Source organism: Aptenodytes patagonicus, chromosome 5 (genome assembly GCF_965638725.1).
Source record: "Aptenodytes patagonicus chromosome 5, bAptPat1.pri.cur, whole genome shotgun sequence".
NCBI classification, from domain to species: domain Eukaryota; kingdom Metazoa; phylum Chordata; class Aves; order Sphenisciformes; family Spheniscidae; genus Aptenodytes; species Aptenodytes patagonicus.
In genome coordinates, this window is record NC_134953.1 from 8,642,184 (window position 1) to 8,655,674 (window position 13,491).

Sequence of the window (13,491 nt, forward strand, 5' to 3'; positions counted from 1 at the left end):
ACCTAAACTTTTAAATGCCATTGAGATGCATGGCAAAAGATGCACATATTTTTCCTGAATTCACAATGTATGTCTATTGACAGTCTTGACTTCGGTTTCCCATCATGTCATCTAGGAAACGGTGATTGCTACAGGATGCATACACAGATACTATGTCACTGAAGAGACAGAGAATCACAGAGCAGAAACGTCTTTATTGCTTGTCTTCTCTTTGAAAAAATGAATATGGATCCTGGAGATGAAGGGGGAAGTCTGTAGACATAATTAATGTCAAAACTCCAGATGAAGATGAATGAATTTCTGTCCTCCATTGAGTATGTACATTCATTCCTGAGAGTAAGACATTATGTATGACATTAAATTGGGAGGGACAGGTTGATAAGCTGGAGAACAGGACTGTGTCATTCAGTGGATCTTCAAAAGCCTGGAGAATTGGGCTGACAGAAAACTTGAAGGCAAATGCAAAGTCATGCAACTAGGATGGAGTAACTCCCATGCAACAATATAGGCTGAATGTTGACAGGATACAACACAGCTTTGCAGAAAAGGACATGGAGATGCTGGTGGACCAAGCTTGAAACACGAGTCAGCGCTACATCCGCGCAGAGAAGGTTAATCACATTCTGGTCTATATGAATGAGCAAGCATGCAGCCAGCAGGACAAAGGAAGTGATATATTCAGAACAGAGGAAAACCTCTGTTCTGGTCTCCAGACCCCCTCTGAAGTTCTGTGTCCAGTGTTGAGCTTTCCGTTACAAGGAAGACACTGACATCATGGAGTGAGTCCAGCAGTGGGCCATCAAGATTATTAGGGGGCTGGAACACTTAAATTAAGAAAGGCTTGGCTGAGCCTTAAGAAGAGGTACCTAAGGGGACACCTTCCTGCCATCTTCAAATATCTAATGAAAGTTTACAGAGAAGATGGAGCCAGACTATTTTTGGACACAAGAAGGAACAGACACAAGCTGGAAGAAGGAAAACTCCAACTAGGTATCATCAAAAGAATTTCTCCCATGAAGAGTGGTCAAACACTGGAACAGGTTGCCCAGAGAGGTTATGCAACCTCTGTCCTTGGAGATATTCAAAATCCAGCTGGACATGGCCCTGAAAAACCTGATCTAACTTCGAAGTTGGTCCTGCATTCTGCAGGGGTTTGGAACAGATGTCCGCTCTAACTAAAATTTTTCCAGGGTTCTACATAGTATATGGAAAATTCTCCCTCCCCTGACTCTCAGTTCAGTTCATGTTGCTGCCTATTGCCTTTTCTAATTCTACCCAAAATATTCACCAACTTCTCAGGAAGTTTGGTGTGGATTTTAATTATCGGACTGCTATCTTACCTTAATAAATTCTGCTAACTCCTGATACTGCTTTGAAAGGGAAAGAGCAGTTCCTCAGGGTTAATGGCACCGAAAGCCACAGAGGGAAACCAAAAGAATGACGACAGATATTTTGCTCTTATTCAGAGCCAAAAAGAAAATATTCTTCAGGGTAACCGATACCATTTTCATTAATGTTTCAATATCTAGTATCAGAAAATTTAGACATTGGCAGAAATCAGGGAGGGTTGGTGTGTGCTGGTGACATCTCAAGATTAAAGCAGACCTGACTGGCTGGTTTTGAAACCTTCAAAAAAATCGTCAGGAGGTAATCAGCAAAGAAGTAGTACATAAGTTCAAGTGTTGTGGGTGGAGGGAGAAAGAAGAAAGCAAAGGGACATCCTCAAGATAAATGCCTATTGTCTTCATTGTCTCTTTCTGAAATTCTTTTATTACAATAGCCAAAATAAATCACTCTATAAACGGGTTCTTACTTATGGAATGCTCTGAAACCATACAAAATACCACAAAGAGTTGTTCATAGTCTACAAATATAAGAAAAGTTGAATATATCAGAGAGTTCTGGAGAAGTGATTTTTTTTTTTTATATAGCAAAGACCATCTGAAAAAAGTAGCAAATGAAAACATGAAAGACAAAATTCAGAAGAAATTGTTAAGATGTAGACATACAGAATTAGTTATCAGATTAAATTCTCAACAAGTGCAACAACCACAAAAAAAAAAGCTTTTTTCTTCCTCTTGTATAAAATCAAATTAACCCTTTCAATCAGGCTATACGCTGACACCTATCCTCTTTAAACACATTATGACATGTATTCCTCACTTGCCAACCAAGTATATGCCTTACATGCCAATCAGCTTTCACATAGGCTGCATAACCAATTTTTGTCTCCCACACATTTTCTCTCTCCAGAGCAACTGGAAGCTATAAAGTTCAGAAAGTAGTAGTATATTATTATCTCACGTTTTTCTGCCATAGTACAACTTCTGTTCTCTAAAAGTATATTAACACTGCCCAGTCCCAAACTATGAGCCAGGCAGTCCTGTGTTGTCTTAAACCAGTGCTAATACTTTCTTTATCATTCAGATCACAATTTTTCAAGGCCAAATATTCCAAACAAATTAGGCTCCACACACTATGCCGCTTGCATTTATATCTTAGGAAAATATCAAAGGCCCCTGACCTGTTATCACTAGTGATGCAGGCAGCACAGGTTCCTGTTGGTTCTTCACTCTGTTCATAATAATGGGCATCCACATGAGCTTCCTCAGCCTTCTTCTTTAAGATCTCTCCGAATTTATCTTTGCCAATGCACCCAAAGAAAGTTGCAGCTTTGTAAGGGCTCTGAATCATCCACTGCAGATTGACAGGGGAGAAAAAAAAAAAAACACAACATAAAAAGTTAGCATGCCTGGTATATTATTTTTTGTCGTTTTTTTCTCTCCACTTGCCATATTTAATTCTGTGCCTACAGAGCACTGTGACACACAGAACACTTCTATGCCTGAAGTAAAAAACATCTGGTACATCAAGGGAGGGAAGGTCGGCAAAGAATAAAAAAAATTTACCCTTAATGATCCCACTGAGTATTTAATACCTAATGTAAAACTTAAATACACGTAGTTCACTATCAAATACATTAGTATGTTTTTACAAGGTATGTCAAAAGAAGCTCCCTTGCTCATGGAGATGCCCCTACACTTACATTTAATCAAGCAGCGTATGGTATCTTTAAAGAAAATTTGTAGAAAAGACAAAAGAAACAAAAAACAACAACAACACCCCCCCCCCCCAAACCCAGAGATAGCACATAGGTTTCTCAAACATACTGTTTTCCTTAAGAAGAAACATTGTGCAACATTCACAATACATACAAAAACTAAATGGTACTGAAAATAACCATTTGTGTCTACCATTTAATTATATACAAAAAAGGAAATGCTCCCCATTTACATTGTTAAACCACGCATTAAAATATCTATCTCCAACTTTATTAAGAGCAGTTCTGTCACTTGAATTGTAAAGAAAGAGCGTAGCTGCACAGTGTTGCTAAGGTGCCAGGTTATTTCATAAAGCTCCTCTTTTATTAAGACAAAGTATGTATCATTCAACTGTAAATGTAACTCCATTTTGTATTAAGTTAAAAAACAGCATTTAGCAGCAAAGTAAAATCAAGAGTGAACTAAAAAAAATAAATGTGAAGAAACAATCATAGGCCCTACTCTGCTGGTGGTGAGTCAACCAACTGAAGTCATTATAATTCACTCTAATTACAGTCAGAAAGCTTATCCACTCAATCTATAGTATGAATTAAAGGCTACATCAATTTACTGCTATACTAAAACCCTACTTATAATTGTTTCCTAATCAAGATTTAAATAAACGATAATGTCTCCATTACAAAGTAGCATTAGTGGTAGCTGTGGGTTGTAGAAAGGTCAAGTAACTGAGTTGCAAATACATGCTTAGTCACATCTTTATTACTTCCAGCTCCAGGGTAGGGGAAAAAAAAAAAAAGAAAAAAAAAAAGAAAAAAAAAAAGAAAAAATCTTCAGTCATGTAAAAGTCCTCATTAATGAGGCAAAGGTGGACAAAAGTTGCAAGGCCTCTTTCCTGTAGCAATTTAATATATATGAAGTTTAAGGACAAAAAAGATTGTGTCGTCAGATGGTGGCAGCATTCAATCTCTCATTCGCGAAATGTACACTACATATGCTCTGCTATTCTATTCCATATCACTCTAAATTAATATAAATCAAAAAAACCCCTAACAAGAGAATTATCTACGATATCCTTGTATTTTACATACATTTGCATATACATAATACACATTTGCACAGTGTTCATTTACGATGTCTTAGGAACAGTAATCTTTTATATTTGGAGGTACGTTTAAGTAGAACAAGTTACTTAACAAGACTAAAGGTGTTGTGACCTACTGTAAGCAAATACGGAACCAATTTCCACACCAGTAAGAACAGAAGTACCTGAAGCCTTGTGTCCCTGTTGAAAAGCATGCCTTACTCTCACAGATAACAAGAATTAATAGAGATCACTATGAACAGCATTTATCAAAGCATCAAACCCTAACAATTCTTCAAAAAACGTAAGACTTCAAACTGCACCTTAGGCTTACAACATTTTATCAAATGACATAACTTTTCCATCCTATATATATATAAAGTCTGACAACATTTGGAGCAGTAGTAAGTAATATTTCACATACATCTCTGAAAAAAGAATTTCTGTTCAAGTATCACAGTTTTGGCTATTGGCAGCAGCTCAACTTGAATTCAGATGTGATACACGCCATATATAACTGTCATAATCCTTACTTTAAGTAAAGTTATTCTTCAGAATCAGAAGTCATGATCTAGGATTTCTTGAGGTGAACTTCTGTATATTGTGCAGACCACCTCTTCCATAAGCAATGGTTCTGCTCATACTCATGATTATTTAAAACACAGGTTTCAATAATTCAGTGATGGGGGAATACTCCCACTATATAGATATTCTTTTCATTTGAACATCTGAGCTATGTTAAGCAACACTGAGGAAGATGGAAAAGTAGTTCAGCAGTGTTTCTGGAAAGAGCCTCTCATCACAGATCTCCAGTTACAAATACTCCCAGCTTCTTGGAATTATCTCCACATATTCCCACAATAACGGTGGTGAGGTCTTGCTAGTTGCAGAACTCCTCCAAACTGTTCCTCCTTTACCTCAGCTAAAAGGCTACATACTAGTAAAGGCAAAAACCAGACATCACATTACAAACTTGATGAAACTGAACTATAGAAATATCTCTGTGGTATTCCCCTGGGTGCAACTTCAATGGTATGAGTCACAGCAGGCATTTTTTGCATACGTGTAAAAAAAAAAACCAACAAAACACAAGAAACAAAATAACATCTCCAAGGGAGACTCTGGAGCACTTTTTTAAAAATTTGACCCTGGATTGGAGTTTAATTTTGAATAACCCAATATGGAAAAAACAGGATTCTATGGGCTACTTCCCACACCGTTGTTATTGTTGTTATTAGCAACATTTTGGCTAAAACACTCTAAATGGGAATGAGGGTCAGTCATCACAAGGCATTTATCACCATGAAATAGTCATGCAGCATTACATCTAATATCAGTTGAAGGCCAATAACAAACTGCACACATTAATGCCAGGCATATGGTTATATAAACTGCAAATTCATTTTATAGATTTATGTGGAATACAAGATTTAATTGAATGAAAAAGACTTTAGACAGAAACGGAAAATGACCCAGCTCAGCAGGCACTAGCATAATGAGTTAATTATCTAGGGTTTGGCTAGGCAGTGAGGCAGCTATTAACTAACTGTATTGACAGTCTGGTCAGGAGAGGTTGGCACCTGGCCACACCATGAATCCTCACCATCACCCAAGGGAATTTGAGGCTGTTAATGGCCCAAAGACAGAAGTGTCAAAAGTAGGAACTTATCATGAAGGAACAAGACAGCCTCAGGAGGGGAATACCACAAAGGAGATTCAAAATCTAGAGTGGTTTATGAAATCTAATGTGTTTGTCCATCCTAAAGTTTTCTTCTGTCAACGCAGCTTGGACATCAGGTACACACAATGACAGGCCCTGACCTTTTGAGTTAGGATAAGCATCCGTGACAGAGGAAGGAGCATGGGAAATAGAACACCTTTCAGATGTTCTCTTGAGTTAAACAGATTGCATTTTCCTTACGTTTTTATTGTATGCACCCTGGTAAACTAAAAGCAAATATTAACTTTTTTAAAAATTTATTTCTTGCCTTCAGCATAACTCTGTCTTAAAATTAGGCTGATTTGAAAATAAGCATCATCTAGTATCAGATTACCCTAACCCTACAGGCACATTATTCCTTATGATCAAATACTGAAGCCAGCGCTTCCAAAAGAGGCCAGCACCCTGGCCGCTCAAGGATACACTAGAGAGTGACAGAATGCTTCTCTCCTTATCCTCATGAGGCTAACTTGGGCTCACAGTAGTAGGAGTATCTGTTCAAGTGTTTTTTCATGATCAGAGTTAACAGGGTGAACTCTTTGGCATGCTTTAGCTATCAGAGAAGTGTAAGAACCTTTGTGTACCAGGGAGTGGGTGGCAGTCGCAGAGAATAGCACCGTCTTTTCTTGTAAGATGTTGAGATGCCAAGAAAACTTGGTAACAAGTAAAACTTCTGAAGATTCAATTGTGACTATGGGAGACTGCTTGGAGTTAAGTATGTCCCACTCTTTCACATCCTCAGACTCAAAGATGTGGTACACCTATCTCCCACTTTTGTCTGATCAGAAAACTGCTTTGGAAACAACCTTTCCTCTGAATTACAGAAGCACTTCTAGAAGCACTTCTTCCAACACTAGAAGGGACTTGACTTTGATTGGCTACCCAATGCTGTCTTTTGAGAACAATAGTCAAGATGAGATGACAGAGTTACCCGAATGGTCCCTTACACCCAAAAAATCAAAAAATGCCCCTTCATACTATGTGAAAGAAAATCAGTGGTCTTAAAGAATTAGAGAAAGAAAGGGAGAGAACTGAGTTCTTTGATTTGTATTTCCCAAGCTTATCCTATTTAGCTTGAGAATGCTATGCTTCTGCCACAGGGGCAGAGTCCAGTACCCCGTATCACAACACTTGATCGGTATTCAAAGGTTTTCTTTGCTGTTCCTGCCAAGTTCACTGTAGAGGAGAACCTCTACTTGAAAGGCAAAAAGCAGCAAAACTAAATACTTGATCTAATTTACCTCACTATCTCCCCGGTTGCAAAGATACTTCCCCTGCAAAAGGGAAGTTTGCTACTGCTGGGTCTCAGTACACAATCCTGTAAGACTTAAAAAGAAACATCATACTGATGAAGCTTAAGACAGCTTTATAGCCCTCTGACTAAAACAAAGATCCTTCAGAAATTATTTCATTTTACTCCGACTCTATGCTTTGCTGTAAATGCCACTGTTAACTGGACAACATCGATAATCAGAACAAGGAGGCTGACAAAGACACTTGCTATCAGTCCCACATTGTTCTCCATCTGAACTCCTTAGCTCCTGAATTCTTTTTTAAAGCTGCAGCCAGTAGTGCATTTCCACATCCGCCAGTCATCTTAAACTAACAATGCCAAAGCATACGAAGCTTTGCTTAGACTGACATACCTTCTGCACACAGGAGTTTTCAGCTGTAGACTTGAATCCTAAATGCCTAGGAACTGACAACACAACAGGAAGCATTACGCCCCTTCACAGTGAAGGATCTTCAAAACTCATTAACACTGAATACAGACATCTGAAGTGCATCTGAAGTGCGTTATTTGAAGCTGGACTCTTCTCTGCATGATCTGTCAAATCTGATCTTATTTTAAATTGCAGCTCACAGAGGAGAGGACTCCAAAGACCTAAAATTAGCTAAGACTTAACATGCTTGCTAAAATCTAAACTAAACAATGTTAGCAACTACTCATGAAGCATTCTTTTTCGTAAATCAGAACAGAAATGGCTTCTTTTTATAGAGCACTATTTGGAGTATCTCTTCTTCTGAATTTTAGAATGAGTCCACACACTTTTCAGAAGGTTTCACCAGTCTGTTGTACCCCTAAGACATTTCCCATCACCAATTTTATACACAGTCCATTAAAAAGCTCTTATGAATATTTTTAGGAATATTTCAGATGCTGAAAGAAAATACATCACACCTCATCTTAAAAAAAACAGATAAAAAGAGAAAAAGTGGGATCAAAAACTAAATCATTATATATGTATCTCTCTCCTAAAAACAGGAAAACCTGGCAATATGCAAAACAATCCTAAAAAAAAAAAAAAGACATCAGTGTCACTGTTCCAAGTGAGCTCATTTATTTCTTGTGAATGATGTGATACACCTCAAGCACAACTGGAATGCAATATTCTGTTACCATTACACATACTATATCATTTAAAATCCCTACCGTGGTGGGTTAACCCCAGCCAGCAGCTAAGCCCCCACCCAGTTGCTCTCTCAATCCTCCCTCCTGGGGGGATGGAGGAGAGAATTGGAAACGCAACAGTGAGAAAAAAAACCGCATGGGTCAAGATGAAGTGATGCAAAGGCAATCATTCACCACCTCCCACCAGCAGACCGATGCCCAGCCAGTCTCCGAGCAATGGCTACCTTGGAAAAACTCCCCCTCCCTCCCTGTCCCCAACAGTTTTATTGCTGACTACATTCCATATGGCTTGGAATATCTCTTTGGTCAGTTGGGGTCAGCTGTCCTGGCTGTGTCCCCTCCCAGCCTCTCTCCCACCCCGCAGCCTACTTGCTGGGGCAGCAGAGTGAAAAAACAGAGAAGGCCCTGATGCTGTGCAAGCACTGCTCAGCAGTCGCTAAAACATTGCTGTGTTAAACAACACTGTTTTGGTGACAAACCTAAAACACAGACAGCACCTATGTCCTAAATACCTAAACCACCAACAGCTGCTATGAAGAAAATCAACTCCATCCCAAGCAGACCCGGTATACCTACTCAAGAATCGTTGTTACGAGAATACAGCATCAAGACCCTGGAAAACAGATGAGGTACTACAGTTTTGTTCCAACACCTTTGCAATCTGTTTTCCTTTTTTTCATTGATCAACATTTAAAGATTGCAACAGCTATTATCACATAATGGCCATATAAGAAAAAAATGGAAAAGGAAAAAATAAGCTTATCTTTATAAAAGCAGGCTTGCAAAAAGGAGCCCCATGTCCTGTACAGTAATTCTTCCACCATTAGCTGAAGCTGCCAAATCTTGCATAAGGAAGTGATATTGTTAAAATACATGACAACACCCTCAAGCAACTTCCAGTCAAATGAGATAAAAGTGATAATATTTTTTAAAGGAAAAGACTAGTGAAAGCCTTGCACTGAGACCAGTATCTACATCTTACCGGGATTTGGTTCAACATGTACTATCTAAATCTCTGCACAGGAATATCTACTAGTTTTAGTGTGGCACCACAAGTTGTGTTTTGCCATAGCTTTTCAAATTAACATGTTTATCAAAACATTAATCATCCAGGAGCAGTACTTCATTCACTTCTACGTTTAAAAACACAAAGCTAACAAACTGCCTCTTAACAAAATCTATAATCCAAATAACTATTTTCAGTGCTGCTATTCTTTTGTATTCCATTTCCTATTCTTTCCCTCTTGCTCTTCATCTACTTGTCCACTGTTTTATTTTTAGTCTAGTTTGTAAGCTTCTTGCTGTATGAGGAAATACAAGCTTATTTTCTGCAGTTAAACATGGAGTAGCCATATTCCAAAGTTTCAATGTGGCCAAAAGGTAGCTCTCTCTTTTATTCCGCCCCTTAAATATTGGCACCTAATTCTAATATTCCTTAGTCCATCACCCTCTTATCCTGTATTTACAATGCTACAGTTCTGCCTCAAATACCTGAAGTGCTGCAGCCTCTCTTCGGAAGTTCAATATACGTTATCTGAGACCAAAGGCAGAATGTCTCCTGCAAGACCTTACAAGGCACATAACTGAGACCGCAGCCGGCCTTATGTCCCTTCCCCATTTGAAGCACAGAACCTGAGACATCAAGCACCTCCTTCTAGTTTGATCCGATGCGTCACTCCCTTTCCCTTTCCGCAACATTAATGAGGTCCCTTCTCAAAACCAGGTAAAAGATGACACACCTACAAAACAGGGCTGGTCATGCCAGTTCTTCATCACTCAGATGACAGTTACATGAAGGGTGTCACAACAGTAAGAATTCCAGGTTTACTTGGAACTCTTCTGCAGCTGTTTCAGTGTATACAACTGTTTATTAAGAAATTCGCTAACATTAGAGAGCTATGCATGAGGTAAGGTTTAAGAGTACCTTTATCAGTAAAAGAACTCAAAGATACTAACTTCCTTGTTGAACACTGTGAGAGAAACACGGCAAAGTGGCAAATAAAGTACAACCAAAAAAAAGTCTTGTTACTCTGTGGCTAGAAGCTGCGGTGTTAAGCTGTTAACGGAAGCATATTAACAACATGAAAATGGAACATCATACTTGGGTACAGTAAGACAGACTCATTGGGCAACTGTACACTTCTGTTAACCATGCCTCAGCCTATTCTACCCGTAAAGAATTAGCTCCCACTTCATGGAGATATAGGGAAGACTGATAAACGTTTTAAAAATGCCTTAAAATTCTCCAGTGTAAAACACTGTGTATGTATTTAAGTACTAACCTATAAGTGAAGTTGATATTGTTGCAAAGTGACATTTTAGGATATTTCACATATGATTTTGCATATCTATAACCTTAAAACAAATCTTCCTTTTCAAAATGCATGCATATGTCACTCTCACTCCCCTGCTAGATGACGTGCAGTCTCAATGAATACACCCACACTCAGAATGACAGCAAAAAATCCACAAGTGAAGAGACTTGATTCATTGTCTGGCAGCACAGAATTCATAAAGCACAAACTGTAAACAGCTGCCTATCAGCTTCTATCAGCAATAGTATCAAAAACAGATGGCAAAGGTCAAGTCAAAGTTTATTGACAATGATGAACTTTGACAGCCTCTATTAAATTACTTCTTCCTTTAAGGTGTATGTGATCAAAGCAGCAGAGAGATTTTCACTCAGTCACATAACAAGCTATTTGTTGAGATTGAAACATCTGGTCAATATCTCCTAACGCTGCAATTTCATGCAGTTAGCAATAGGGTACATTTCTTCTCTTCTTCTTACAGGGTCCATAAGGGTGGCACATACGGCCCATCATTTCATTCAAAAAGGTTTCAATTCCAGGCATTACATACAATTGTCTCTATGCTTTATAGTATTTTAAGTCTACCTACCATCGTTTTCCATCATCACTGCTGTCTGCTCTACTCTTTGCTATAAAAGCCCACAAATATGACAGAGCACTTAAAGCTTAACAGCTTTTGACTACTGGAGTTAGAAAGCAGTTAAGGCAAGGGACTTTTTAAAGTGTCAGGTCTTCATCTATCTGTTGTCAAGAATTCCCAATGCATTAAACTATTTACCAAAGCTCTAGTAACACAGATTATAATTTTTGTTGTAATAGCAAACCTTTCATTTATGAAGCATTCCCAAGCAACTAGAGATCACCCTTTTTACTAATTTATAAATTCTTATACGTTTTACAAACATAACATACAACATACATTATATTTCAAGTGAATGTGCGATAATTACAAGAACTTGAAGAATCACAATCCTATTTCTCAATCTGAAATAGCAAGAAGACACAAAATGTTATCTATCCCAAATGCTGAGAAATGCTTGCCTTTAAAATTATGCATCTATGTTGCCACAGCAACTAGTGGATAATGTGAAGCGTACTTCCCCCTTCCATTTCCAAATCCCAATCTTTTTGGTCAAATGAGAAAGAAGGTCTAGTTGCAAACATGCCTACAGAAAGTACATTTCAAGGAATTTTCAGTTACTATTAAATAACTGCCATTTTTATACAGTTAACTGTTGATTTCCACATCTCATTCCCACACTGGCTGACTCCAAGTAGTATCTGAACCTTAAAAGTTTACCTAGTAGTTGTAGGAAGACATTGACTCTAAAACTCCTCAATGTAATTATGCATCATGCCCAGATACTGCACCAAAGGCCTAACGGAGGGGTGGGCAGGGAAGGGAGAAGGTAGATAATCTCCATGTGGGAAAATCTACAAAATGCTTGAACAGAGACATCCCTCAGAGATGTCACTGAAGATGCCTGGGCTTTTCCGGAGGGTGAGCTGACTTTTGACACTATGGCATTTATTCAGTAGTACCTCATTGTTCTGAAGGAATGGGATATGTAATCTAGATTTAAAGAAAAAAAAAAATCAGAATTGTCCACTAGAAACTGATGGGTTTCATATAAACATCAAGATACAGCTTACAGGTAACAGAACATGTTTACAGGTTGTAATCACGAGCCTAAAGAAGAACCTGTCACACCACGCCACAAAGGCAGACAATCAAGTCAGGAAAGCAACTAATTAGCTGTCACTTAGCACTAACAGCATTGCTGTAGAAATTCAGTAGTTAGCCAGATTCTAACTGTTTTTTGATAGGAATGCGAAGGAAGAAATGTTCCAGGAGCTCCAAACTAGTTCACGAGTGATGGGATTAGCACTATTAAATTGCAATCTTTTTTCAAAGAGACCCACAACAACCCTACCCAGTCGCAAAGGGTGTAAAATCAGCCTAAACTTTATTGTATATGTACAGCAAGGCTTATAGTATTGTGGTGGAGCATTCCACCAAAGCTGATAAGAAGTTTATTTCTTCCAGAGTTAATAAAGAAGCCAAAAGAGATTAGGAGAACAGAAGTTAAAACAAAAAACAAACAAACAAAAAAAAATCTGTCTCTCCTCTAACTTCAAGGCTTTCTCTCACTAGACGAGGAGCCCTCTGAATGACCAAGACAATATTTTGGAAAGGTGATATTAGGCTTTAAGTCGACCCCATTAGGAATTAATATTTCCGAATTGGCCTCTCCTAAGCGTTATCCCATATGCTACATCCACAGTTCCACATGGAAATGCGCCTCCTCCAAGGTTCAATATTCTTAAGGAATGATCCCTCTTCTAAGGAATAAAAACGTGAACCAACTGAAAAATGATTGCCTTAGGATGGGCAATTCTCAGGAAAGCCTCTGGATTCCTCATGCGAGACTTCCAACCACATTTAGTTGGAAATGCTCTATGTCCACCAAAGGCTCTGATCGGCACACAGACCAGGCTGAGATTCCAGGGGAATACTGGATCCACAGTGTGTGTGTGAACAATGATGTGGAGGAGAACTCATACATGCTCTCACAAAATAATAAAAGTAATTGCCATAGTATTCCCAGCAGAAAGTACTCACTTCCTCAAAATTATAATGCTTTATGTTACTGAAACAAATCCATTATTATGTTTATGGCTATGTGTACAAACATTGGTGCCTTACCTTTAACAGTTCAGAAAGGAATAAGAAACTTTGAGTGAAGTATATACATTCACATTTCTAAATTACCTTTCAGCTTCTTATTCCAGTACCAACTAGGTATAAAATCAATACAGAATATTAACTGCACGATAAGGACTTATTTCTTATTGTTTCTTGCTTATTGACATCAAGAAGTCTGGACAAATGGCTGTCGCAT

At 38.3% G+C, this 13,491-nt stretch overlaps 1 protein-coding gene across 3 annotated transcripts in view; it reads right to left on the bottom strand.

The window, feature by feature from the left end:
* ADK (adenosine kinase) overlaps positions 1-13,491 on the bottom strand; it is a 306,651-nt gene that overhangs the window by 156,574 nt on the left and 136,586 nt on the right. For all 3 annotated transcript variants that reach the window (XM_076338471.1, XM_076338469.1, XM_076338470.1), the window contains exon 5: positions 2,525-2,697. In XM_076338471.1, the coding sequence (XP_076194586.1) occupies positions 2,525-2,697 (173 nt within the window). The remainder of the gene's footprint in view (positions 1-2,524; positions 2,698-13,491) is intronic.